The 24,538-nt window shown below is 51.6% G+C and overlaps 9 protein-coding genes across 9 annotated transcripts; 4 read left to right on the forward strand and 5 right to left on the reverse strand.

The window, feature by feature from the left end:
• Positions 1-748: 748 nt before the first annotated feature.
• Positions 749-2,434, forward strand: CMQ_8291 (major facilitator superfamily transporter multidrug resistance; the record flags this gene model as incomplete). The annotated part of the gene is made up of 1 exon (XM_014315832.1): positions 749-2,434. The coding sequence occupies one exon, from the start codon at positions 749-751 to the stop codon at positions 2,432-2,434; it is 1,686 nt and encodes a 561-aa protein (XP_014171307.1).
• A 3,170-nt stretch (positions 2,435-5,604) lies between these two features.
• Positions 5,605-6,289, forward strand: CMQ_8270 (uncharacterized protein; the record flags this gene model as incomplete). Its single annotated transcript, XM_014315811.1, has 2 exons — positions 5,605-5,652; positions 6,008-6,289. 2 exons carry the CDS (start codon positions 5,605-5,607, stop codon positions 6,287-6,289), a joined length of 330 nt encoding a protein of 109 aa, XP_014171286.1.
• A 1,837-nt stretch (positions 6,290-8,126) lies between these two features.
• On the reverse strand, positions 8,127-10,736 carry CMQ_8262 (c2h2 finger domain containing protein; the record flags this gene model as incomplete). The annotated part of the gene is made up of 3 exons (XM_014315803.1): positions 8,127-8,180; positions 8,497-10,502; positions 10,586-10,736. The coding sequence occupies 3 exons, from the start codon at positions 10,734-10,736 to the stop codon at positions 8,127-8,129; spliced, it is 2,211 nt and encodes a 736-aa protein (XP_014171278.1).
• A 1,829-nt stretch (positions 10,737-12,565) lies between these two features.
• Positions 12,566-13,643, reverse strand: CMQ_8116 (uncharacterized protein; the record flags this gene model as incomplete). The annotated part of the gene is made up of 4 exons (XM_014315657.1): positions 12,566-12,950; positions 13,068-13,163; positions 13,261-13,415; positions 13,542-13,643. The coding sequence occupies 4 exons, from the start codon at positions 13,641-13,643 to the stop codon at positions 12,566-12,568; spliced, it is 738 nt and encodes a 245-aa protein (XP_014171132.1).
• A 615-nt stretch (positions 13,644-14,258) lies between these two features.
• On the reverse strand, positions 14,259-15,557 carry CMQ_8295 (uncharacterized protein; the record flags this gene model as incomplete). The annotated part of the gene is made up of 1 exon (XM_014315836.1): positions 14,259-15,557. One exon carries the CDS (start codon positions 15,555-15,557, stop codon positions 14,259-14,261), a length of 1,299 nt encoding a protein of 432 aa, XP_014171311.1.
• A 910-nt stretch (positions 15,558-16,467) lies between these two features.
• CMQ_8073 (alpha-glucoside:hydrogen symporter) lies at positions 16,468-18,400 on the forward strand (the record flags this gene model as incomplete). Its single annotated transcript, XM_014315614.1, has 2 exons — positions 16,468-16,880; positions 16,936-18,400. 2 exons carry the CDS (start codon positions 16,468-16,470, stop codon positions 18,398-18,400), a joined length of 1,878 nt encoding a protein of 625 aa, XP_014171089.1.
• A 312-nt stretch (positions 18,401-18,712) lies between these two features.
• Positions 18,713-19,524, reverse strand: CMQ_8078 (uncharacterized protein; the record flags this gene model as incomplete). Its single annotated transcript, XM_014315619.1, has 2 exons — positions 18,713-19,101; positions 19,194-19,524. The coding sequence occupies 2 exons, from the start codon at positions 19,522-19,524 to the stop codon at positions 18,713-18,715; spliced, it is 720 nt and encodes a 239-aa protein (XP_014171094.1).
• Positions 19,525-20,556: 1,032 nt separating this feature from the next.
• CMQ_8202 (histidine acid phosphatase) lies at positions 20,557-22,213 on the forward strand (the record flags this gene model as incomplete). Its single annotated transcript, XM_014315743.1, has 3 exons — positions 20,557-20,713; positions 20,776-20,909; positions 20,960-22,213. 3 exons carry the CDS (start codon positions 20,557-20,559, stop codon positions 22,211-22,213), a joined length of 1,545 nt encoding a protein of 514 aa, XP_014171218.1.
• Positions 22,214-22,339: 126 nt separating this feature from the next.
• CMQ_8161 (acetylcholinesterase precursor) lies at positions 22,340-24,043 on the reverse strand (the record flags this gene model as incomplete). Its single annotated transcript, XM_014315702.1, has 2 exons — positions 22,340-23,371; positions 23,432-24,043. 2 exons carry the CDS (start codon positions 24,041-24,043, stop codon positions 22,340-22,342), a joined length of 1,644 nt encoding a protein of 547 aa, XP_014171177.1.
• Between the last annotated feature and the right edge of the window lie 495 nt (positions 24,044-24,538).

The raw sequence follows: 24,538 nt of genomic DNA on the forward strand, positions 1-24,538 counted from the left end.
TTCAACTACGCTGATCTCGTCAGACTGTTGCATGAGATGCCCCCAGTTCACTAGCTATGGCTTTGCAAAGTCAGAATCTATGGTATGTTCATATTGACGGCCGGCGAAGTTTTTTGATGCTCTATACCAACATGTGATATAAGATACGCTGTCCGGCACATCGTACTCGGCACTTGATATCCGGCACTTGTTGCCCGAGTCACATAGTATGTGTAAGTGCCGGCGCCTATAGGGCCTTGATTGCGCGGTGGCCATCGCCGGTATCTCCGGATCCATATATACACACTCTTCCTGCCATGTTTCAAAAGTCGTAATATCATCAACGCCATATCGTAACGAATGATATTGAGGAATCAGGGAGAGGAGAGAAGAAAGAGGAATAAATATTCATTCTGATTATTGACTGTGTATAAAACTGGGATCCTTGCGTTTGTCTGTAGACGTCGGATTGACATCCATTTGGGTGAATTGTGCTTGCCGAAGACGGCACCGAGATATTAATGTACCCACATTAAAAACCTGCCGGTGCTGAATACAAATACCACCACATGGCCCGGCCTGACTGACATATTTATAGTATGAGGATTCTTGGAATATAAAGCATTTAATGAGCGAAGAAATCTAAACGACTAGAGATGGGACCGTCTTGTCGTGTGAACCAGCGTTGTCATTTTGATTGATTTTTGCGACCTGTCTGGCTTACCGCCCTAGACCGCCTTAGTTTCGGACTCCCACATTCAGCCGAAGCATGGCTGGTAGCCAACCAGACGACAAAGCGGCAGACTTGCAATGCGCGCCAAAGCCTAGAACATATTTGTCTACAGCTGTACTGCTGGTTGAACCACCGAGTGAAGATGTCGTGGCCGATGAAGAGGGCAGCCCAAGCTCCAGCCCCAGCCCTATTCATAATGTTGTCACCACACTACCACCAGAAGAGCAAGTCCCACCTCCGTACTCGATATATTCTACTTGGGAGAAGCGCTGGATTGTCCTTGGGGCATCGCTGGGAGCATTCATCTCGCCACTGACAGGCCAAATATACCTTCCGGCACTGAACAAGATTGAAACCGATTTCCACATCACGGCCTCCAAGGTCAACCTGACGGTCACAACCTACATGATATTCCAGGGAATCACGCCCATGTTCGTGGGTGGCCTAGCAGACGGTGCCGGGCGCCGGCCCGCCTACGCCATATGTTTTGTCGTGTACATTGGCGCCAACATCGGTCTCGCGCTCTGCCGCAATTATGCTTCGCTGCTAGTTGTGCGTTGCGTCCAGTCAGCCGGGTCGAGCAGCACAGTAGCCCTGTGTCAAGCTGTCGTGGCGGACATTGTCAGCAGTGCCGAGCGCGGGCAGTATATCGGTATCACTATCATTCCAATCGTGTTCGCCCCCAGCTTGGGTCCGGTGCTGGGAGGCTTGCTATCACAGTACCTCGGCTGGCGCTCCATATTCTGGTTCCTCACTATCGTCGGTGCTGTTCTCTTCGTCGGGTTGATGCTCTTCTTGCCCGAAACCTGCCGCAAGATTGTCGGCGACGGTTCGGTTCGTCCGCACCCCATCCACCGTACGCTCTTTCAACTTATGCAGGAGCAGCGGCATAAGCGAGCCCGGAAGAGGCAGCAGATGGCGGTACACCCGGGTGGTACTGACGCTGCAAGCACGGCCTCGACGCCACCACCGCCACTGAAGATTCAGGTGCCGAACCTGCTACTATCGGTGAAGCTGGCTACGCAGAAGGAGATCGGCCTGCTACTGCTGTACTCTAGCCTGCTTTTTGCCGGCTTCTACGCCATTGGCACGTCACTGCCGTCGACACTGAAGGAATACGGGCTCGACGAGGTGGAGATCGGCCTCTGTTACCTACCGCTGGCTGTCGGCTCCATCGTGGCAGCCTTTGTGGTCGGCCCGGCAATCAACCGTGGCTACCAAAAGGAGGCCGCCAAGCTAGGAAGGAAAGTTGACCGGTCGCACCAGGCAGATCTGTCCGACTTTCCTATCGAGCGAGCTCGCCTCAAGGTGGGCATTCCCCTTTACGTGCTTTCGTGCGCGGTTATGCTGTGTTGGGGTTGGGCGGTCCAGAAACGCGCACATTTGGCTGTACTGTGCGTACTACTGTTCCTCAATGGCATCGGTATGACCGGCTTCAACAATGCAGCTAACGCGCTGCTCGTTGACGTGACGCCCGGCCGGGCCGGTGCCGCCGTCGCGGCCAACAACCTAACGCGGTGCCTAGTTGGTGCTGCGGCAACGGCAGTAATAACTCCTATGATAAGCCACATGGGTGCGGGTTGGGCCTTTTTCTTGATTGGCATAATCTATGTTGCTGCTATGCCGGGACTGTTCCTGATACAGAACAGGGGCATGAAATGGAGGCAGCAGTTGCTCAAGGAAGAGGAGCGAAAGACAGCACAAAATTACGAGAAAAGCTGAATCCTGTCAGGAAATAATCTGGTGCTGGAGACAGTACGTGAATTTCTTAGTGAAGGAAAGAGGAGCACTTGCTGCGACAAATATGAAGGTGTGTTCCGCTGTACGAAGTAGAAAGTTTGCTCGGTAGTCTTCCTTATCCAGATAGGAAACTAGGCTAGCGTCCCTGATGATGCAGACTCCTTGTTTATATTTGCTTGAGTGCACGTCCCTGGCCCTGTCGCTTTTTCGTCTCTACACTTGTCCCTTCTGTCTATTTACTACGAACGGAACTTCGGACTGGAGAAGCAACGATAACGCAAAATGCCGCAGGAAATCATAACTGAGGGGGATGTAGCTCAGTGGTAGTAGCGTTGGCTTCCAGTTCCAAAGGTCGTCCGTTCGACTCGGGCCATCCTCAGTTATTTTTACCAATTTTTTTATTCATATTTGCAATATGCGCGAGCTTGGCCCAATGTACGTAGTGCCTACCATGTTTTTATATTGCGTGCTTTTGATGGGTCGTACCTTTCAATAGTAATGTGCGGATTCACGAGAAAGCACAAACTTCACTGATTTTATGTCATGTTATATTTTTATTAGCTCCTTTGCTAGCAAAAGAGCCACTTACAAGCTATGACTTTACTTCTATAGCATGCATAAATAGGGGTTATGCTTGCCGAGTTTAGAGATACATGAGACAGCATATTCGTGTTCCGAGAAAGACACCGTTACTTGTTAAGCAATATATCGGGTTACTTTGTTGACTCGGCAAATTATGGAGATGACTAAGTACCATGACACTTACAAGGGGTCTATCATAAACTAGTTCTTACCTTCTTTCTTTAAGAAGACAATGCTCATTATACTTGGCAATTTGCATACGCCATCACATCTACATAGTCAGTCTTTGCTGTTAATGCTAAGTGGCCATCTATGCCCATCTGTCAGCTTTATCGTGCGCCAGATTATACCGTGCCAGTTGCGCGTCCTTAAAGGACGCCCTAAAGGTGGCCTGCGGGCTTGTCTATTCGTCAACGCTAAAAGATGCGCAGCTCCTCAAATGGACGTCTGTGGCCCTATGGCGTCCGGCAAAAGGCGGGAAAATGAGAAGATCTGCTATCTCCCTTCTTAGCTAGGGGTATATATTCAACCCGTAGATTTCCTTCCTGCGAATCTGCACCATAATACTTTCGCACACTACAAACATTTTAATCTCCAAAGCTTACGAAAAAGTAGAACAGCCAAGGCAGTGAGTCTGAATTTGGACGCACTGCTACTCCCAAGGCTTTGCGGTCCCCAATTACCTGTGTAGCTCTGTCAAATAAATATGACAGCACCACGGCTTTCCGTGGTAGTAAAAAAGAAGATATCATCTACCAAATCAACATACACCTTCGAATAACCAGATCTGTGACATATTCACTGCGAAAGCAGATGCCAATCTTGTAGAAGCAGATAGTCCCACACCGCGAATAATCCTAAAAGCCAGAAGGCTACGGCGTAACGACCGTAATACTTAGTATTACCCCGACGACAACACCAACAAGCAGGAAACCGTTGATGTGGGTGACCTTCCTAAAGCACCATCGACACAGCGCACCTAGACTACGCGTCACTGGATACGTGTCCGTAAAACGCACCCGATCTTGGCGACAGTGCGTCCTCAGATATCAAGTTCAGCGTACGGAGTACAGATTCGGCATTTTCTTCATAGAGACTAGGGTCGGCATCAACAAATTGACAGCAGAGATCGGGTCTTAGCTCTTAATAAGAAATAGCAACTTGAAACCCCCGATATTGCCAATTGTAGCCGCGAAACCGCCAAAAAAAATAAACTGAGGATGGCCCGAGTCGAACGGACGACCTTTGGAACTGGAAGCCAACGCTACTACCACTGAGCTACATCCCCCTCAGTTGAAGTTTCTTGGCTGTTTGTATTAATATAAATCGCCACGCGGCTTGCGAAAAGCGAAAGGAACTTTTCATTGAGAGAGTACCTGGTGCTGAATCACAAAAAGAGAGATCAAGAAGCTTTTATTTCGGGTCCACTTCCGTATAAAGCTGCATATGAACCTAGTAAGACATATTTAGATGCCTAGCTGTTTTACGTGCCGTCATAAGTTCATAAGTTCAGCTGTACGCGCCGTGACACCTGTTACATGGACAGGCCAGGCAGAACAGACGTCAATAAGTTTTCCAATTAAGAGATAACAAAGTGCACTGAGAAACTATTTTTTCGAAGTATTTTTGCATGATAGTGGTATCGTAAAGCAAACAAATGCTTTTTAGGCATCGTAGTTTTTTGGTAGACGCAAGTACGTGCAAGAACAGCTACCTACAGTCCCAAACCGACATTCATTGTGCGCCATTCCATAGACTTTCATTGTTTGTTATTGACACAATTGGGTTTATATTGTTTATGGCCTGACCTTTTGATTATCTTTTATGATCTTCCGTCATGTAAGTACCTCACATCTTTCGATGTTCTCCACTTACTTACATTATATTTTGAGCTACACAAAATATGAAATCTCACTGAGCGCCTAAGCTGCATATGCTTACGGTATGGGGAAGCTTTATATTACTTCAAATATACTGACTGGGTAGCTTCCGTTATACGCTTCGAGTCTCCAGAATCAGGACCACCTGTGCTTTCATTGCAGATTCTATGGCCAACAAGCGAGTGACTGTCACCTGAAGTTGTACATTGTCTGGTCTACAATGGCAACAAAGCGTTCAGCACTTCCACTTAGTAATCAGGCAAATTAAACGCCGCCAAGAAATGATGCAATTTACATATGGCGTTTTTTCTGTTTTGAGCCGAATGCCTTCTTACATCTAGTATTATAAAATTAACGGCGGTGCGAGTCTGGCGATGTTGGCTGGTTGGTGCTTTTTAGCTCTTACTACATGGCCTTGCAACCCCAGAAATGTGCGTCATGTACATAGTAGCTACTTCTTGCCTAGTACGGAGTATTTTATGCGACTCATTATCCACAGTTAAGACCCATACAGTACAGCCAATCTTCTATTCTTGGATCGTTGTTTAGATAACACTACTAGCCAAAATTGAAGGCACAGAGACGGTCACGATGGTGGTACAATGGGGTAGTAACACTACTATGACAAATGCAAACACAAACAAGAGAAGAGTAGGCATAGTAAGCTCAGTCTCGCTAAACTGCGTCAAAATGAACCGACGCAGCTCCAAATTCGCGGCCCAAGCGGCCTTCAACGGTGTAAGTCCAACCATCCTTGCACCTACTAGGTAAATGGAACAAATTTTAACTTACAAGTGATGCAGATCAACGAGTTTAGGACACCTCGCGGGATCCGTGCCGCCTCACGCAATCATGCTCGGATCCGAGCCTCAGATCGTAGAAGAGGAGCAGTTGCGTCTGGATCTTGACAATGAGCGCGAGTGTCACGAAGATGATTTTAATGAAGCATTGACCGGCTCGTCGACATCATTTGTTTTGATAATCTCGAACTAGCCCCTTCGGCCCCTTCGGCCGTCAATTCTCCGTAGTCGACGCTGCGATGTCCTCCGGCTCCACCGCCGTGATAAACCAACACCGTCTCCGTCATAAACAGCCTCAGCATCTACTCACGTACCCGCATCTTGGACCCGAGTTTGCGCACTGGCGCACTTACCAGCAGCTGCCATCAAAAGTGCAGCAACAGTTTGGTCATGCGAATTCCGCGGCTGCTCCCCGCCCAGGGGAACATGATTGTGTCTTATCCTACATGGACGCGGGCAACCAGGACGACCTCACTTTCACTCAAGCCGTTAGAGAGCGCGGGTGGCGAGATGGCAAGTGCGATGGGGGAGAGACTGGGAGGATGTTGCGCGGGGATGCACGAACTGCCTCATAGGACTTTCAAGCTCAGGCTTCTACTTTAGCCTTAGCTTGTTTCCCCTCAAATTAAATGAATGAGATTGGTTTACAACAAACAAGATTGAATCAAGATAGACGAGATATGTCATGACAGATGAGATAGAATCACGGCAGGCGATATTGAAGTACGACAGCAAAAGTGTGCAAGATCGCTAATGTCTACTGCTTAATTATTGGCGAAAAATTACCCCAAAACAAAGCTTACAAATACTTCGATTATGGTTTGCTAGCGCTTGCTGTCGATCCTACGACGCACAATTATTCACAATGACTCGAGTGTTTATGCTTTTGCTTGAAATAGATCTTTGTTCGTTTCCATGTCGCTAAATCTTAATGGAGAATATTATCGACGCTACATGAGTGCTGAGGTGTTTCCTTCTGCGGTTTCTCAGAGCATTATTCAGGGTTAAGCAGCACATGCCCAAAGGATGTGCTATTGTTGATATTACTTGCCCAAAAAGAATCGCACCAAGGGCACTTTTACCTGCCTGGTATCTCGATTTTGCGCGTTATTAGACCCACCACCATGATGACCACTGGCTTCACCAATTTTATGCCTGTGATGGTGATGGGAAGTACGGGTTGAGTTTTCGGGGTTAAAACAGAAAAAATCTACCAGAGAAACATTTTGCGAATGCGATTTATGGTTTGATCTGCCACTTGGTTGCTCCTTTGGTGCGGTCCGCTCTACTGGTGCGGTCTTTCGGCTGCTCTCTCGGGGGTCTAGACAAGTCGGACAGCGACCAGGCCGGCTCTCTGTAAAATTTTGAAGGTTCCTACATGTTTGGTTCGATTTCTGTGCAGCTTGATACCTCCGAATATTTTGCTGATGGAACACCTGATGACCACATCCAACGTACATCGTGACTGGATAGTGTTTGCACATTGCTGAAGTGTGAGGTTTTATCGTGGCAGTATTTCGGTAAGCTGTTATTAAGAAGGTAGACGAGTTTGGCTTTTGCAAGAGGAGGAAAAATCATTTTGTTTCGCCGAAAAATTGCTATTTATGTTAAAATCAAAACGAAGTCGCGAGTCATGGCTACCGTTACTACCGTAGCGCTGTTCATCATGAGTCTCTTATTCATAGGTCTCGACTATGACCAAGTACTCAAAGATGGCAACAATATGTACGGGAAAGCACTTCGACTTGCAAGAAAGCCGGAAAGCTCCATCGCACGAGTTCAACATAGCTCGTAGGTCGAAAACTGAGCCACAGGCCAAATCCTGTCTAGCTTTCCCATGTGCATGACTACTACAGAGCCAAAGTGACTCTTAGAGTAAGCCAGAAACTCCAAGAAGTAGATCCCGGCACTTTTTTAGGCGCATATGAGCTTCGTGAAGCAGCTCCGATCGAGCTTCAGATAGGATATTATGGAGGTAGTCCAACAAATGTGGAAGTCCATCAGAAAGAGAAAATATGGTACCGTCGTTGATCTCTGACAGTTCGGCTATGCGGCTTAGATATACTGCAACACTATGGTGGGTATTGATGGGAGGAATAGATGTGATATGTGGATTTTGAGAAGAGTAATGATAGTTCGTGTAGCTGGTATGTTGGTCAGGATGTGCAATTTGCGGTGAGTACTGATGGATGTGAATGCACTGCTCTTTGGCTCTTTGGCTCTGCATCTTCATCTTATCATATGTGCGAACAGGATGCGAGGTTGGCTGCGACTGCAAGCTTTGCATCTGATACCGCTGCAGCTGTTGATCAAGACTGGGCCGGTATGCTTCATGGTACGGTACTGCTGGGCTCGTCCTATAACTGCCCAAAGCATGAACAAAGGCCCATATACTCAATGCTGAGTAGTACATTATCCAGGGCCGGTGCGGGTCGGATTCTGTCCTGCACGAGTAGCCCGGGTTCTCTATAGGCGGCAAGTCGATCTGATTAGATCCAGGCGGACAATGGCGGCTCTTCTCCGATTCTGGCACTTGGACAAGAACATGGTGCAGTAGGCGAAAAGCTTGCAAGATGGCGTGGCGCGTTGATGGCTGTGTAGCCCACTTCTTCATTCGTGAGACCACATTGGCGTAGTCTCTTGTTGTGATCTTGCGGCCAAGCACTCGCTGCACTCCTGCATATACTTGGCAGTCGATTATATCGACGTGCAGGCTGATATGGGAAAGGTGGTAAAGGACTGCTGCACTTTGGATAGGTCCATTATAGCATCCACGACGAACAATAGTAGCCGAAACAGACGACAAGACGGCCGGCTCAGGCCGCATAGCACCCAAGGCTCCGTGGGCCCTATCAAAGCTTTCTTTCCAGTTGTCAAAGGCTTTGAGCAAAATCGCCCGCCATTTTTCGTGCGCCTCAGATGACGATGTCTTCAGCTCTAGCCACGTGACGTGTTTCTCACGATGGTTCAAATGCCAGCCAACGCTCAGCAACCCGCACATGATGATCATGCGGCCAAAGCTATGCGTCTGCACCTCCTGGCCATGGAGAGCACGCTTCAGTCCATCCAAGAAGAAACTAGGCTTTACACCGTACATGCGTAAGTCTGCGTCGTACTTGCGCACATCGTCGGGTTTCCACGCCGTCCATAAATTGTCATCGCACGGGAGAGGCAGGCGGATTTCGTGAGGAGCCATGTCGGCAGCATGGCCAAACATAGCAGCATGTGTGACGTCAAAGCAAAAGGCGGCAAAGACGACTCTGTGCATAGCCTCTTTTTCTGCCCAGTGTGTCCACCAAGCATGCCAGTCACTGCTTTGTTGTTGATGATCAAGTGACCGTTGCCGGTGATCATCGTGATTTGCAGATGACAGGGGCGCATTAGTAGCCGAAGAAATAAGAGCCTCGTCAGGAGGCGACTCGCTGCCAGAACGGCCAATAAGCGGACTGCCTCGCCGCAGCAGAGTCAGGGTTGCCGAGTGATAGATGTGTGAGCGTTCGTGGAGACGGCGAGTTGAGTACATCTTCTCGTAGAATTCAATGAGAAGAAGTGCCTGAGCCACCCAAAGAGCAACAGGGGGTGATGCCTCATCGTCTGTCAATATTTCCCATCGTGCACTCACTATGATGCTATCGGCAAAGCCGCCAAGCTCCGCAAAGTCTTCGGATGCAATGGCGACTCCTTGGCGGCCATGAAGAGCTGCAGCGCCAAGTGCAAGAACAACGAGAAGTAGTAGCGGAGGGCAAGTGTTGCAGAAGAAAGTAGGCTGGTGAACAATGGGAACACGCGGCGACACATATTCCCAATAGGCATTGAGACAATCGTTCATCACTTTTAGGGTCGGCATCGAGAGACCTCCGGTGCTAGTGGCACCATCCAGGTCTGGCATTTGTGATTCAGTGCGAGATCGCCGGACGCGGAACAGTTCAAACTCCCGCAGAACCTCCTGTCGGCGTATTTCAGAGATGCCTTCGTCGATGTCCGGCAGGCGTGGCGGTGTGTCAATGTGCGAGTGGCTTGTCAATGACTCGTAGTCATAATGAATACTGTTATTGAAAGGTGACTCGAGACCACCTTCTAGGAATGGTAGCTGTCCGATATTGAAATCGCTAAAGGACGCCTGATTATCGAAAAGCCACGAAGTAAAGTAATCTCGTACAAGGGTCGAGTCCATGAACTGCATGGCGTTGAAAGGCATCACGCCAGGCGCCGTCTCCTGGATTTCTTGACCGTGGCTATGGACATGATGATGCTGAAGGTCCGCCACATGTGGAGTAATTTGCTGTTGGGGGGATGGAGGATAGATGGTGCCTGCTTTTGGGCGGCGGACGTCGCACGCTCTTGGATCTCTCATAAGTGCACCAGTAGTCCAATCAGTCTCGGTTGGTGATGCTTGTGATAGGCTGTGGGGTTGGATGTGTGTCTGACTCTGTGGCAGAGGCTGGTTGGTGCTCGACTCTGGGGTCAACAGGATAGCGGCATCATGGGGAACACTCGCTGATGGGTGCGAAATGGAAGGAGCTGTGGATGTACAAGTTTGCGATGTGCTTTCCGGCCCGTTTCTTCGTTCTCCTTCAGGCCCAGAGTCCTTCGCTTCTCTCGGAGGCAGAAGGGGTGCGGCAGGAGGAGGCGCAAGAGAGGTATTCTGAGGATCGCTAAAGCTCTGGATTCGATTTCGGGGAGTGTACGAACCAGAGTGGCGCTTCTTGTGACGAGCCAGCAGGTCGGCACGAACGAACCTCTGCGTACAACCCTGCCTATCACAGATAAATATTTCTGTAGGGTTGTCTGCAAGGATAGTGTGGTTAGAATCAGTGGCAAGAAAAACCGACAGCTTTCAGCAAAGATTGCCAAGCCTGTGGTGAACGTACGGTTCAGCTGATGCCTTTGCAAATGCTCTTGTCGAGAATAAACCCTGTCGCAGCCGGGATACTGGCACGCATAACGTCTAGGGGCGCCCTTGCGGCTGGCTCGCTTGTAGCCACCGCTGGTGCCGGGAGACGGATCTTGTGGAGTGGACATTCGGCCGACGGATCTGCGGTTGCCCTGTTCATAATATGTATGCTATAGAGCTCCGCACACAAGGTAGATAGTGAACAGAAGAGCCGATCGTGAAGATCGCGATCTGCATGGTCGAAAGGTGGTATGCAAGATTCGGATAGGGCCAACGAAGGCGTAACGCGGTGAGAATTAGGAACGGATAGGCGAACAACGATGAAAGTAAAAATGTGGGAGGCAACAATTATGGAAAAGCGATACTGTGGGCCGCTGACGACCGAATGCCCAAAAGATTACACCGTAAAAAAATAGCCGGTGGCCCCAGTTGCACTTTCTGAGAGCGTTGTTGTGCCGGCTGAGCGGTTGAACGAGGAAGACTGTCTGGGGAAATGAAACAAACCCCTGCTCACTGCCGGGTCCTTATATGTGACCGTGCGGGGCGTTTTGCGGGACGCCTAGGACGTGCTGTTGTCGCTTATGGCTGTCTGTCTCTCATTCGCGTCTGCTTGCTTCTATGACTCTGGAGAACGGGGACAAAACTGATCTGGGGTGCAGGTTTGAGCCGCTTCAATTGATGGCAAGTGTCGGAGGTCCCGAAAATTGGGAAGGAGAAAGAGTAAAGCGAGCCCCTACGCTCTCTCCTGATCAAAGTGGGGGGTAGCCCGGTTCTTGTGCTAGACTTACCAATGGCAATTATTCCTGTCAAGCGCTTGCCCCAGTTTAGCACACTATTATTACAGGTCTACCAAGACGCCTAGTAATATGGGAGAGCATCGTCAAGGCGTAGCCAGCGTAAGCATTCCCGAAACTATGCAGGTATAACATCGTATAAGTGGTGGATACAGTAGCAATTCTGAACTGGACCTTTTTAGCCTATTGGTATGAACGACACAGTTTTGATAGATGAATAATATAATTGTCAGTATTTTTCCAATTTTGACACCTGTCCTTGTTTGTGATACCACCACATTAGAGTTCCAGCACCAGCTGTGGGTTTCTCGGTTGGCACTGAAGAGAGTAAGGTCGATATCATGTGGCCACATCGAAGCCATTGGTGATTACCGCAAGCCTTCGCCAAGTCTCAGACGTACTGAGGGTAGAATCACTGATAGGTACAAGTATAAGTGAGAAATGGGATTGAATGAAAGGACAAAAGAAAAATGCAAGGAACACTGAGACCTAAATTGGTGATAGGACGAAGGATCTCTTGCAATTTAGTGATCGAAGTGGACTGCAGACTAAGAAGATCTCAGCCAAAATAGACTTTAAGGCCTTATAATATACATTAAGGGCCATGAAGTGAGGCTTTTCAGAATGTGGTGATAGCACAGTTGCGTGGGGGTCTCGCGCGGGATACCTGGTCTCACGTGACGTTGACAGATTCAATAACTGTGCCACGTCCCACTTTAATTGGAACATAGGACGTGCATCAAGCACCAAATACGTGTGGGGACCCGGTTGATATGAAGCTTAATACGGAGTACGGAGTACGGAGCAAACTACGGAGTACGACACATCCCACTATAGCAGGTTCTAACCTAGCTTGCGGAGTAAGATACTCCGTACCTTAAGCCAATTTAGTTAGGAAGAGTAACTTTAACTACGGAGTACTTCTGTATATTACAACTAGAGAGCGACGAAATATACTCATATTACAACGTACAGTAAATTTTGACTCTTCTATTTTAATCCTTGATTTCTACGGTGTATACAAGCCGGTGCATATCGCTACAGTATGAAAGGGCCCCCTTTCGATCTCATGCTAGACACTTGCCAGTAACGGTTTTGATTCTACTCATCCGGTTGCCGACGCGATCGCCGAGTCTAGCCAGATCATCAGCAGACATGCCGCGCTAGATCTTGGCCACATCCTTAGGGTTAGCCACGTCGTCGGTGCCGTAGCCGTTGGGGAAGGGCGCGCCGAGCTCATAATCGATGTTCCAGCAGTTATCGCCGTCGCCGACTTTGCTGCCGCTGCCGCTACAGTTGTCGATGTCGGTGTAGTAGCCGAAGCCGATCTTGTCCTTGGGGATGCCGGTGGCGCTCTCCAAGTTGGCATAGAAGACGTCCGCCTGGTCATCGCGCAGCGTCCAGTAGACTGTCTGCTCGTACAGGCAGTCGGGCCCGTAGCCGCGCTCGGAGAAGTCACCCGGACACGGCTCCGACTCGCTGGCAAAGCTCATGTTGAGCGCTAGGTTGGCCATTGTATTGTAGCCGTCACTCTTGTCCAGCGAATCTCTGTTCACGTAGCAAGACTTGTCATCGAAGCAGTAGTCGCAGTAGCTGTCGCTCTGCAAGTTGCTCTAGCACTCCTTGCAGCAGATCCGTGCCTCTGTGGCTAGGCAGGTAACGTACTTGTCGCCAATCTGCTGCATAAAGTCGTGCACCTGCAAATCAGCACCGCCCGCGACCACTTTCGCGTATACCTTGAACTTCTTGTCGTAGCCGTCGCTTATGGGGTCGGTGTAGTTGCTTTTTCGTCTCGGACAAGATACACTCACTAGGTACGGAGTATTACCCATAATCCAAAAGCATAAAACGGACTAACTTAATCAGGCCCACAACCCCATAGTAAATAAGACGCAGTCCGCAAAACACAAAACACCAGATCTCTGCCGAAGCCACATCGTCGCTAACAGGGGCAGTAATGGCTACGCTACTAAAGTCGGCGACGACAGCTATCCGCCATAGGGCCAGGAGACTCTGTTCGTAGAGCGACTCGTACGGAGAAGGGACTTCGCTTCCATACCACCAATGATCCTCTCCTGAGCAGCTCCTGAAAGTTTGACAGTGCAGCTAGACGGCGACATCGAACTCATGGTAACAGACCCGGACGAAGACATCCCCGGCCACGCCACCTCCCTGCACGAGCTGGCTCGCGGTCTCTACTAGTGGGGTGTCAACCAGGCCCTCCCCTATCTCCTGTCGCATGACGGGGTTCTAACAGCAATAAACGAAGAGGGCCAGACGCCGCTCGACGTTGCCAAAAGCGAGTCTGCCCATGGAGATCCTTTCATCAAAGAAGTGCTACGGATTCTTGAAGAGGCGGCCTCGTCCGTTCTACCTTAAATATGAGGTAGTCGCCTTTTCATTGTGGTGATTTTGTTTCAGAAGGGGATTTGGTACAGAGTGCCGTCCCCACAACACGATGAGCTCTCGATGACCTTGCGTCTATTGGAACATTCTTCTCTTGTCTCACCGCGTGGCGCCGAACATTCAATAAGTCTGTTTCGGAGTCGCTTAGAGTTCTCTATTGCTGCTGCCCTTGAAGGCTAGTCGAAGACCCTCACCCATGCTCTTTGCCTTCTTCCTCAGGACGCGCCACGTGCCCCGTTTGGAGGTCCCCTTTGAACTGTCCAATTCCAATGCCGGCAAGATGCCCATTTCAGCTTTGTTAGAAGACTCTCCTTCATTGGCAGTTTCCCGCTTCGTCTTGCCTAGCGTCTGAGAAAGAATTGGAGTAGGCGGCTTTTCTGTGAAAAATTTGGTGGCAGTTGGGGTTGCACCTGGGGTGTCTGCTGGCTGCTTGTCTTGGAAAGTCCCATTCTAAGGGTCTATCTGAGGTACGTTGGCTTCCTTGTTATCTCCCAAATTAGCTAGCTCTGCCTCTGCCTCCGCGTCTGCTTCTGCCTTGTCCTTGGCCTCTTTCGAAAAGGCTTTGCCCCAAAGAAGTGCCTTTTCTTTGGTCAGGACGCCAGCATTCACGGCTGCCTCCAGGATCGGCTGCCACATCGGTGGCACGTCAATATCAGCAATGTCGTTTATGTCATCGATATTGTCGACACGAGCACCGTAGCCTCCCACGTCCGAAGGCGGATCGTCGTTGAAGAGCTCCCTGAGCGATCCAGCGGCCCTGATTCCTGCCATGATTTTATGGATGGCATACTGTATATGCAAGAAATGCAAGCTCGGAAGTGGTTCCGTGGTCGGATTATCCGTCTCTAGCTCGTAGACGTCACCGTGCTGTACGGCAGGGAAGTTGGGAGTGCTGCCGCGCCGGTAGTCACTGGCGCTGCCAAAGCCGGCGTGACTCCAGTCGGATTCCACGCGGTCACCATTCATGTCAATAAGCCATACCATTTGGATGTAAAGGTGGTGCTGGGGGTTGGTTGGATGCTCAATGGGACGGATTCCAAAATGGAAAGAGTCCCACATATCATGAACTGTGTGCGTCAACGGGAGGATGTTTTCCCTCTCGCGACCGTGCAAGTCCAGGGTTTCAACTTCAGGCAATGGCCAGAACATACTCAATGTGTTCCAAGTATCCATACGGTTGACTGCTTTTGCTCGAACAGGAATGATATGTGCACCTTGCGGCTTCATCGTACCTGTCAAAAGACAGCGATTGTTGTAGAACGTAGGCACCTCCCTTTGAGCTTTGACGTCGGCATATTCTCTGGGTGGTCCCCTGCCACCGCGTCCAATGAGCCACGCAGAGGTGTGAGCGGATAGCGTGCCAATCAGGCCGTAAAGAACCACCTCATATGGAAAACGTAGTATGTAAGGTTCTGGCGTGGCTGTCAAAATCGATGCTGTTGGGTCGAGCGCAATGTTTAGAATGGCCAAAGACCACATTCGTTTCTCTATACGGGCCGTCGGCGATAGGTTTTGCGGTTCTTGGATTGGCTTGTTGATTTCGTCCCGCAAATAGTCGAGAAATCGCGGATCTGCCAATGGTGCAATGTTGATCTCGGCGTTGAAATTATGGAGGACAGCGTTGATATCCCCAAGGGCTGCACCAACCTCAACGTTGAGATTTCCATGACCAGCGCCGACTAATGCGTTGAACTCCTCGGGGGTAGGAACCCACTGGATCGACCGCCGTCCGAAGAACGTCACCTTCATCTGTCTAGTTAGTATAGATACAACAATAGATAAACAAGTAATACAGACACAAAAAGAGCCAAAAAGAAATCTCGCCAGGCGGAATATACCTTGTAAGGCAAATAAGAAAAGAACAAAAAGAAGACCGGTAGTTAGGAATCTAAGATACACAGTACTTTATGGTTAGCTTCGTTTTTTTTGTGATGGGGCAAGAGCATAACGGAATGGCGGGAAGGACAAGATACTAACAAGCACGCCGCAGCGTAAAGCTTTTTAGATTGCAAGCGGCAGAGAGCATTCAGCAAACAGGGGAGGAAGCGCAACTAGTGATGTTGATCGGGACATTAGTAGGATGCACTATTTTAGAATGGAAATTCAGTATGAAATATATCAACTGTGGCTGGCACGTGATCTAGAGTCCAAGTCTCTACTTCATCAAGAAGTCCAACGATAGGGTCTTTTGTTGCAAACAGAATCCTTGCCTACTCCCAATAGAGAAGAGGCGGCTGGAATTTTATGTACAGATTCTTTCACGTACGTCATACCTTACAGTGCTGCTTTCGCGACGATCGTGACGGGATCCACACAATCCTAGTCATCCACCATCTGACATGGTACCCTTTGCTCGTCATTTGCGGCGAATATTTTGGCATCGCCAATATTGGCTCGTGGTGCCAATCTGATTTAAATAATTGGATAAAACAAGCCGCTTTTAGCTTGTGCTGTTTTAAAGATGTATTGCATTTCCAAAGAACGATCAGCGCCCGTGGCGTTTTGGCCTCGCGTGATTGGCTGATGACTAATGCATGCTTACCTTTTAAGGTCTGGTTGCTCTCCTCGGTCGTCAATCATTTTGCTCGTTGCAAAGAGCAATGCAGCTAATGTAACGACGAACCGAGCACCATGGTTCCAAAAGGAACGAGATGCAAAAATGGCGTTTTCACGCGATGATTCTATCCAGGCTGAGCTGGCTCTACGGCAATCTCAGTCGCATTCGCTCGACGATTACGATTCTAGCGAGTCTTTTGCCCTTCTCTCGGACGACTCCCAGGGAATCGCTAGAGAGCATGACAAAGATAAGGGACATCCAGAGAAAGCGCACCGGTCGCGAGAACTGGAAAAGGCTTCGGTCGAGCAGTCCAGGTCTCAATTGGAACATGTTGAAGATGGCGCTGAATACGAAAGCATATCGAGAGGAGAGGTAGACGACGCCCGAGTTCGTGACTATATCCGAGCCGAACACGAACTCACCCTGTTACAAGCCGTCAACATGTACCCAATGGCCATATTTTGGTGCCTAGTGGCGTCGGCTTGCGTCGTCATGGAAGGATACGACACTATTCTGTGCGCCTCTCCTCTGTGTTGATTCCTGCATCCTCTGTCTGACTCGCACGTGTAGGATTGGAAACTTTTTTGCCTACCCTATGTTTGCAGCCAAGTATGGCCAGTTTATTGATACGCACGGTCAGCACCAGCTTACTGCAGCGTGGCAGGCAGCTCTGGGCAACAGCTCGAGCGTCGGCTGCTTCCTCGGTGTCTTTCTCAACGGCCACATTGTCAATCGGCTTGGACAGAAGCGCGTTTTGTTGGGGGCGCTGCTTGGCCTGTGTGGCACCGTGTGTTTTACATTTTTCGCACCCAATATCGTGGTGTTGATGATTGGCGAGCTGCTGTGTGGCATACCCTGGGGCATATTCGCGTCGTCAGCCCCGACATACGCATCTGAGGTTCTTCCTTTGTGCCTGCGACCGTACTTGACATCCTACACAAACATGTGCTTTATCATTGGGCAGCTCATTGCGGCCGGCATTCTCGCCGGCCTCGTGGACCGGACGGACGAGTGGTCCTTCCGCATCCCTTTTGCATTGCAATGGGCCTGGCCTGCAGTCATCACCCCAGTTCTCTTGCTTGCACCGGAATCGCCATGGCACCTTGTGCGCACCAGACAGTTGGACAAGGCCGAAGCATCGCTATGCCGATTGCAGCGGCAGAGCACGGCTGGCTGCGATATCAACGCCAAATCCACGCTTGCCCACATCGTACAGACAAACGAGATGGAGAAAAGGGTGACTCCAGGGACTAGCTACTGGGACTGTTTCCGTGGCATCGAACGGCGCCGCACGGAAATCGCGTGCATGGCTTTTGCAGGCCAAGTGTTGGCAGGATCGGCATTCGCGTACAACTCGACATATTTCTTCCAGCAGGTCGGCTTGCAGGCGCACCAGACGTACATCCTTAACACGGGCGGGACGGCTCTAGCTTTTGTTGGTACCCTTGTCAATTGGTTTGCTCTGATGCCCAGGTACGGCCGCCGACAAATCTATCTTTGGGGTATAATGTCGATGACGGCCATCCTTGTCATAATCGGCGTTCTCAATATCTGGCTAGAGGAATCACGGGCAGTCGGTATGATCCAAGCCATCCTCACGCTCACATGGACGTTTGTCTTTCAAGTTTCAATTGGCCAGCTGGGATGGACGATCCCAGCCGAGGTCAGTTCGACACGGCTGCGTCAGAAAACGGTGTGTCTTGCGCGCAACTCCTACTATATCGCGCAGATAAGTGGCAATGTGGTACAGCCATATTTTATGAACCCGGATCAGCTGAACCTGAAGGGATATGCCAGCTTCTTTTGGAGCGGCACGGCGCTCTTGACCTTCACATGGGCTTTTTTCAGACTTCCAGAGACAAGAGGCCGAACATACGAGGAACTTGACTGGTTATTTGCAAAGAAAACACCGACTCGCAAGTTTGGCTCAGCACGCGTGCATGTTATCTTCAACCACGAACATGGGACTGCCGACGATTATGGCGAAGGAAATGAGGACGAGGATGCACACGAGATGGACGCAATGGTGTACTAGGACGAATGACGTGTGGCTGGTATTGTACTATATAACTAACTACTCATAAACCCTGGTTCAGAATTTGCAAGATCGTGCACAGTTTCGATTAACGCCTTTGTAGTTTTTGGCTGAAAAACTGTCTGATCTTCTTGTGTTCTCTACCAATCTGTTTCTAATACCGCATATTTCTTTCGATGCCTTGTCGCAACGTAGCCAACTTCGTGATCATGCCCAAGCCTCAACTGGCTCCGAATACGACTGGTCTTCCAAGTGCCAATGTGACTGATTATTTGAGTAGAAGAGAAGCAATAGCCTGGTTTCTTGCCCCTCTTAATGGCAAGCCTTGCCGAAACGGCGTAGCCGAATATAATTGTAGGGAAGCGGAGCAATGAAGCCCGCGGCCATGGCGACGGCTGCTGCGGTCCAAAACATAGGATCACCAAGTGCCACAGCGCCTCCAGTCAGGTGATAGTCCACCGCATTCTCTGCGATCTCCATGGTGATCATGGATATAAAGCTCATACCGACAGCGGTCTGAGCTGCCCGCAGCCAGGTGAGCTTGTCACGGCCGAAGCGGAGAAGAACTGTTTCAAGGGCTATGGAAGACGCTAGACCGCTGGTGACTGTGGGGAAGGGATGTTGGCGAACAGGAGCTGCCGTCAGATTATCGATCCTGCTCGTAGTACGGAGTATGTACGGCCAATCTGGGGTGAACCTAACTGGATATTGCCATGATCGGCCACATGCCAAGTCCGGAAAAATGGGCTTGCAGTATCCACATAGCGGTAAGGTCGCCTGCTGAGCAGCCCACCAGGCAGCGCAGTGTGTTGACAGAGGCGCGCTTCCATGTCGGGGTCGACGTCCAGAATGCGGTAGAAGTCAGGCGTAGGACGGGCTTGGCTGTGTGGTGATGTAGATGCAACTGCTTTTTCTTTTTCTCGTGCGAGCAGCACGATACATGGCGTATGGTGTTGAGATGGCACTGGCTGCGACCTTGTAGGACGGTGAGTGACCAGGGCGAATGCAGATGCACAGGGGACAAACCAACACGAGGCCGAAGCACATGAGAGACGAGGCGGCCCACCATGGTTGCACCACAAGCAGAAGAACTTCTTGGTCGTTTGTCTTCCTGCTTTGGTCATGTAGTTGCAGAGACACGAATTTCTGGTTCGGAAGCTCCGCTAAATGCTCATGGTCAAAGCTTCGAGTTCCATGTGTAAAATCTAGCAATCAGACGTTGCATTTCTTCGTTGGTCACTCCCCACTGGGGCTTTCGTTGCATCAACACATTCCTATTACATGCCTGCGCTCCTTCTAGCTGCGCTTGGCTTGCGGCGTGCTTGAAAAAAACTCTTCCTTACAGGTCACGGGACGCACACGTGTCCGTTATTACTCCGTACGACGTACTGTGGATTTCCCCGAGGTCACCTGACTTAACCTCGGCCGCCGAAATTACTAGATAAGACGAAGCCCTGATCTGCGCGCATACTGCGCACAGTCTGGTCTTTCATCAGTTAACCACCGAACGAAATATCATCACTAGATCTTCTGAAGGCCTTAGAGCTTACTACGATACGTGCAACTGGTCCGGACGAATATCCCACAAGGATTACCGTACGGGTCTTACACTGGTGATCACGCAGAACGTGCGTGACAGACTAGTGGTGCACGGAGTAGAAGCCACAGTACATACCTAGCGCAAGGGAGTGGCAGCGGCCACGTGCGCTGCTGTTAGGTCACTAGCACCCACTTTTCCAACTTTTTACACATCCACCCACTCTAAATGAAATGAACAGACGACACAAGGGCCTGCCGTAAGGCGTATGCAGCCCCGAGAAAGCCAGAGAAACCCCTGGCTAGTGCTCTGCGTGGCGGGTCGACGGGACAGGCCCCAAAACGCGAACCAGCCAAAGAGCCGGGGTTTCTGAGCATCGTGCCACCGGGCATTGCCGGGTTCTCACTAGCACCGCCACGATAAGAATACAGAAACGGACAATATGGGCCCTTGCTCTGATGATCACTCTGGAACAGTCGGCCCTGGGAGGGGCATTGCAGGGCCTGCTGCATAAGTAGCGGTGTCGGCACAGCTCTACAGCTGCTCGCAGACAGGATGTGTGTCCTGACAGTTTTCACTCGCTTCTGTCTTTGCACGTATTTCCCCGGCTCTGATCGATATGTCTATGCGCTCCTCTGCCATCTTGGCTCTGGCCGGTCTCGCCAGCGGCCAGGTCGGCACGTTGCTGGCCCCCACGTACGACATCAACTTCCCGAACACGTCTGCGGCGGAAAACCCGCTCAACTGGCTCGGTGCCAACGGTCCTTACGCCCCGGGTAAGACGCGTCCCTGCTGGGCCGGCGTGGATATGCTGCTGATACAGGTTCTCTGGCAATAGGTCCCAATGTGTACGGCATCCCGTATGATGTGCCCGAGAACTGTACGGTCGAGCAAGCATTCTACGTATCCCGCCATGGATCTCGCTACCCAGATCCTGGTGCCTATGCTGGCTGGGTGGATATGCAGGAGCGGGTACGCGGCATTCTCTTTCCCCTCACTCACCGGTTGCTGATCCGCTGCAGTTCGCCGTCAAAAACGGTTACACGGCTTCGGGCAGCCTGTCGTTCCTGCAGTCATGGAAGCCGGTCCTGACGGCACCGGGCCTGCAGATGTCGAACCTGTCGCCGACGGGCCAGAAGGAGATCTTCGACATGGCCTACGCGCTGCGCACGCGCTATCCTGCGCTGTATAGCGAGGGCGACGAGCTGCACGTGTGGGCCAACAACTACAGTCGCGTGGTGCAGACGGCTCGGCTCTTTACCACCGGCTTCCTCGGCGTCAACGCGACAAGCCTGGGCAACGTCGTGGTTGTGACGTCCACAGGCTCGACCGACGCCATCGGCAACTCTCTCGCTCCATCGGACGCCTGTCCCAACTTTGTCGATGTGTCTGGCGGCGCCTACGCGACCAACTGGACCAACGTCTACGTGCCGCCGATCCAGAAGCGCCTGCAGGCCCTCATCAGCGGCAACCTGACGCTGACGTCCTCGGACGTGTCGCAAATGCCGTATCTATGCGGCTTCGAATCGCAGATCACCGGCAAGGTCTCGCCGTGGTGCAACGTCTTCACCAACGAGGAGCTGCAGCATTATCAGTACTCCAACGACCTGCGCTACTACTACGGCGTCGGCCCGGGCACCGACCTGCCGGCCACCATGATGCTGCCCTTCCTGAACGCCGTCGTCGGCCTTTTGGCCAAGGGTCCGAGCCAGAAGGGCACCGCCGCCGACGGGAACGCCTTCCAGGTGCCCGACCTGCTGGTCAGCTTCCTCAATGACGGCCAGTTGAACGAGCTCATCACTGCCTCCGGCGTCCACGATGCCCAGGCTGCGCTCTCCGCCAGCTCCATGGATCCGAACCGGCTCTACATTGGCAACCGCTTCACCACCATGCGCGGCCAGGTCGCCTTTGAGCGCCTCAACTGCGCCGTCAAGCCGCTAGACAACACTGACGTCTCCCCGCTGCTGCCTCTTGCTCAGCGCACATCGGGCTCTACGTGCACGCGCCGCCAGCAGTTTAGCCAGTCCACTACCAACAACACCTTTGTGCGTGTGACCCTCAACGACGTCGTCTACCCCATTCCCAGCTGCCAGAACGGCCCTGGCTACTCGTGCCTCCTGGACGACTACGCCGCCTATGTCGGCAACAAGTACAAGAAGTCCGGCAGCTGGACATCCAACTGCAACGTCACAACGGCCGGCGCGCCTTCAGTCGTCAAGGGCTCCACCTTTTACACAGACCTGACCAGTGACTTCCTCAAGGTCATCTCGCCGTAAAAACTTGGAGAGGATTCGAGGCTGTAGTTACTTTAATAATCCGACATACTATGTAAATATCATGCCAGATGACATGCGGGCTGTTTCTTGTTTTTTTATTCGGATTCGGCTAGTATGCATGGCCTACTATTGCTGTGAGACGTCGACCTTGCTCCACCAAAACTCGCTCTCCTTGCGTGCCCAAGTGTCCTCGACACACTGCGACGCCGTGCCGACAGGCCCGCCGATAAGCTCCTCGTTTCCCAGGCCGAAGATCAGCGTCTTTGGCTTCGCCGGCGTGTAAGCCTCCCACTTGGGCCGGTCGGAATACTCGCCGCGCACCTTGTTTGGACAACCGTGGAGAAGGAAGCTAGTGATGTAGGCGTGCATATGGCCGGCCACCTCGGCCTGGGCTGGCGACCTGTCGACCACGATAGGATCACGGCATTCATAGTTCAAGTTGTCGGCATGCTGGGCACCATTGAGCACGGTGGAGATGAGAGCCCAGTGGTAGAGAAAGACGGGGGACTCCTGGCCGGCCGAAGCCAGCTCGGCCGTCTGGCGTACGGGCGCGACATAGGCGTAGTGGCCATAGGCAGCCTCGATGCGCTTGTACTGCGAGCCGAGGCCGTAGCCATCGCGGGTCTCGGTGTAGGCAGATTCGGGAAATTTGGTCGGATCGGGGTACAGCCGGTCGATGGCCTCGAGATCGGCATCGGTCAGCAGCGGCAGCAGTTCGTGGAAGAAGTGGACAAACTGATCCGGCTCGTCCATCTTCTTGTCGACGTAGAGCGAGCCCTCGTTGCCGTTGAAGCCGGTCATGATGCGCATCTTGTGCCAGCGGCCCAGCATCCACGACTCGAGAGGCGCGCGCGGGATGATGTCACCGTCGATGACCGGCTGGAAGGCCCAGCGCAACGATGGGTTGTACTTGTCGAACACGGCTGTCTGCGCCGCCGTGATCACGTCCTCGGGCACCTTGCGAAGGAAGCTGAAGATCTGATCTTCCGGCAACGACTCCGGCACGCCTACCTCCTTTAGCAGATCGCTGAACTGTGCCTCGTGAACGGGTGCATCGTACGGCCGCACCGCTCGAGACGTCGTGGCGCCCGACTCCAACAGCGCCCGGTGAAACAGAGGAGCCACGCCGTCCTTGTAGTTGAAGAGGTGGTGTCCGACCTGGGCCGATAGTGAAAAGCGTTAGCCCATGAGCCTGGACGATTCCGGAAAATTACGTACAGAGTGGCCGCCGGCCGAGATGCCAAAGATGGCCACGTTGTTCGGATCGCCGCCAAAGGCCACAATGTTCTCCTGCACCCACTCCAGCAGCAGGATCTGGTCGCGGAGACCGAGGTTCAGGGCGCCTTCCTTGGCACTCAGCGCCGAGGGAAGGAAGCCAAGGGCTCCTAGACGGTAGTTGAAGGATACCACGATAAAGGGCTCGGCTGAATTTGCCAGAAAAGACGCGGTATTGTGGCTAGAAGATGTGCCCCGGTTGAAGGCCCCTCCGTGTATGTAGACGGCGACCGGCAGCTTTGTTGCCGTCTCAGAGTCCGGCACGTGGCGGAAGATGTTGGCCGTCAGGCAGTCTTCGGAATACGTGAGGTTGGTACCAGGCCGGAGCGGCTTGCCCGGTGCTGCTGGGCCAAACTTGGAGGCATCGATGACGGCCGACGACGTCGCTACGGGCACCGGTGGTCGGAAACGGCGCTCGCCTGTCGGTGGCAGCGCATATGGGACGCCGAGGAAGCCTTCGATTGGCCGTGCCACTGCATCTATGATCGTGCCTTCAAGAGTGCCCTGGCGGATCATCACCGTCGGACGGGTGCTGCTCGGGGAGGACGAAGCCATGATTCGCACAATATCGGTACCAGAGAATGGTAGAGACCGAGAGGGGGAGCAACGGCAACACTGGCCCCTTGTTATATCGCATGGAGACGGCAATTGTCCTATCAGTGCCGTCTATCACTGAACGAATACGCTAAAGGAGATCTGCAGTGTTGTATGCTGTAGGAAAGGTGTTTGCCGAAATCGGAGGCGTGCCCTACCCATTTCTATCTGACTCAATTGTTATTTGGTCAGTGGTGACCGTGATGCTGAATCGTTTTCTGTGCTAATGCCTCATCCTGCTGTTCATCGCATATTCGCAACTGTAGAAATTTACCTAGATCATCATGTACACCATGGGGACCATCGTCCAGGGACACCCACATCTCCGCTGCGAGTCACGGCAATATGATGAATACCTACTCCGCATCAGCACGGAGTAAACGTGGATCTCAGCCTCCCGTGTTGTCGTCTCCCGGCACGCACATCGACCGGTCTTGCAAGTGTTGGCCGAATTGG

Source organism: Grosmannia clavigera (genome assembly GCF_000143105.1).
Source record: "Grosmannia clavigera kw1407 unplaced genomic scaffold GCSC_161, whole genome shotgun sequence".
NCBI lineage: Eukaryota > Fungi > Ascomycota > Sordariomycetes > Ophiostomatales > Ophiostomataceae > Leptographium > Leptographium clavigerum.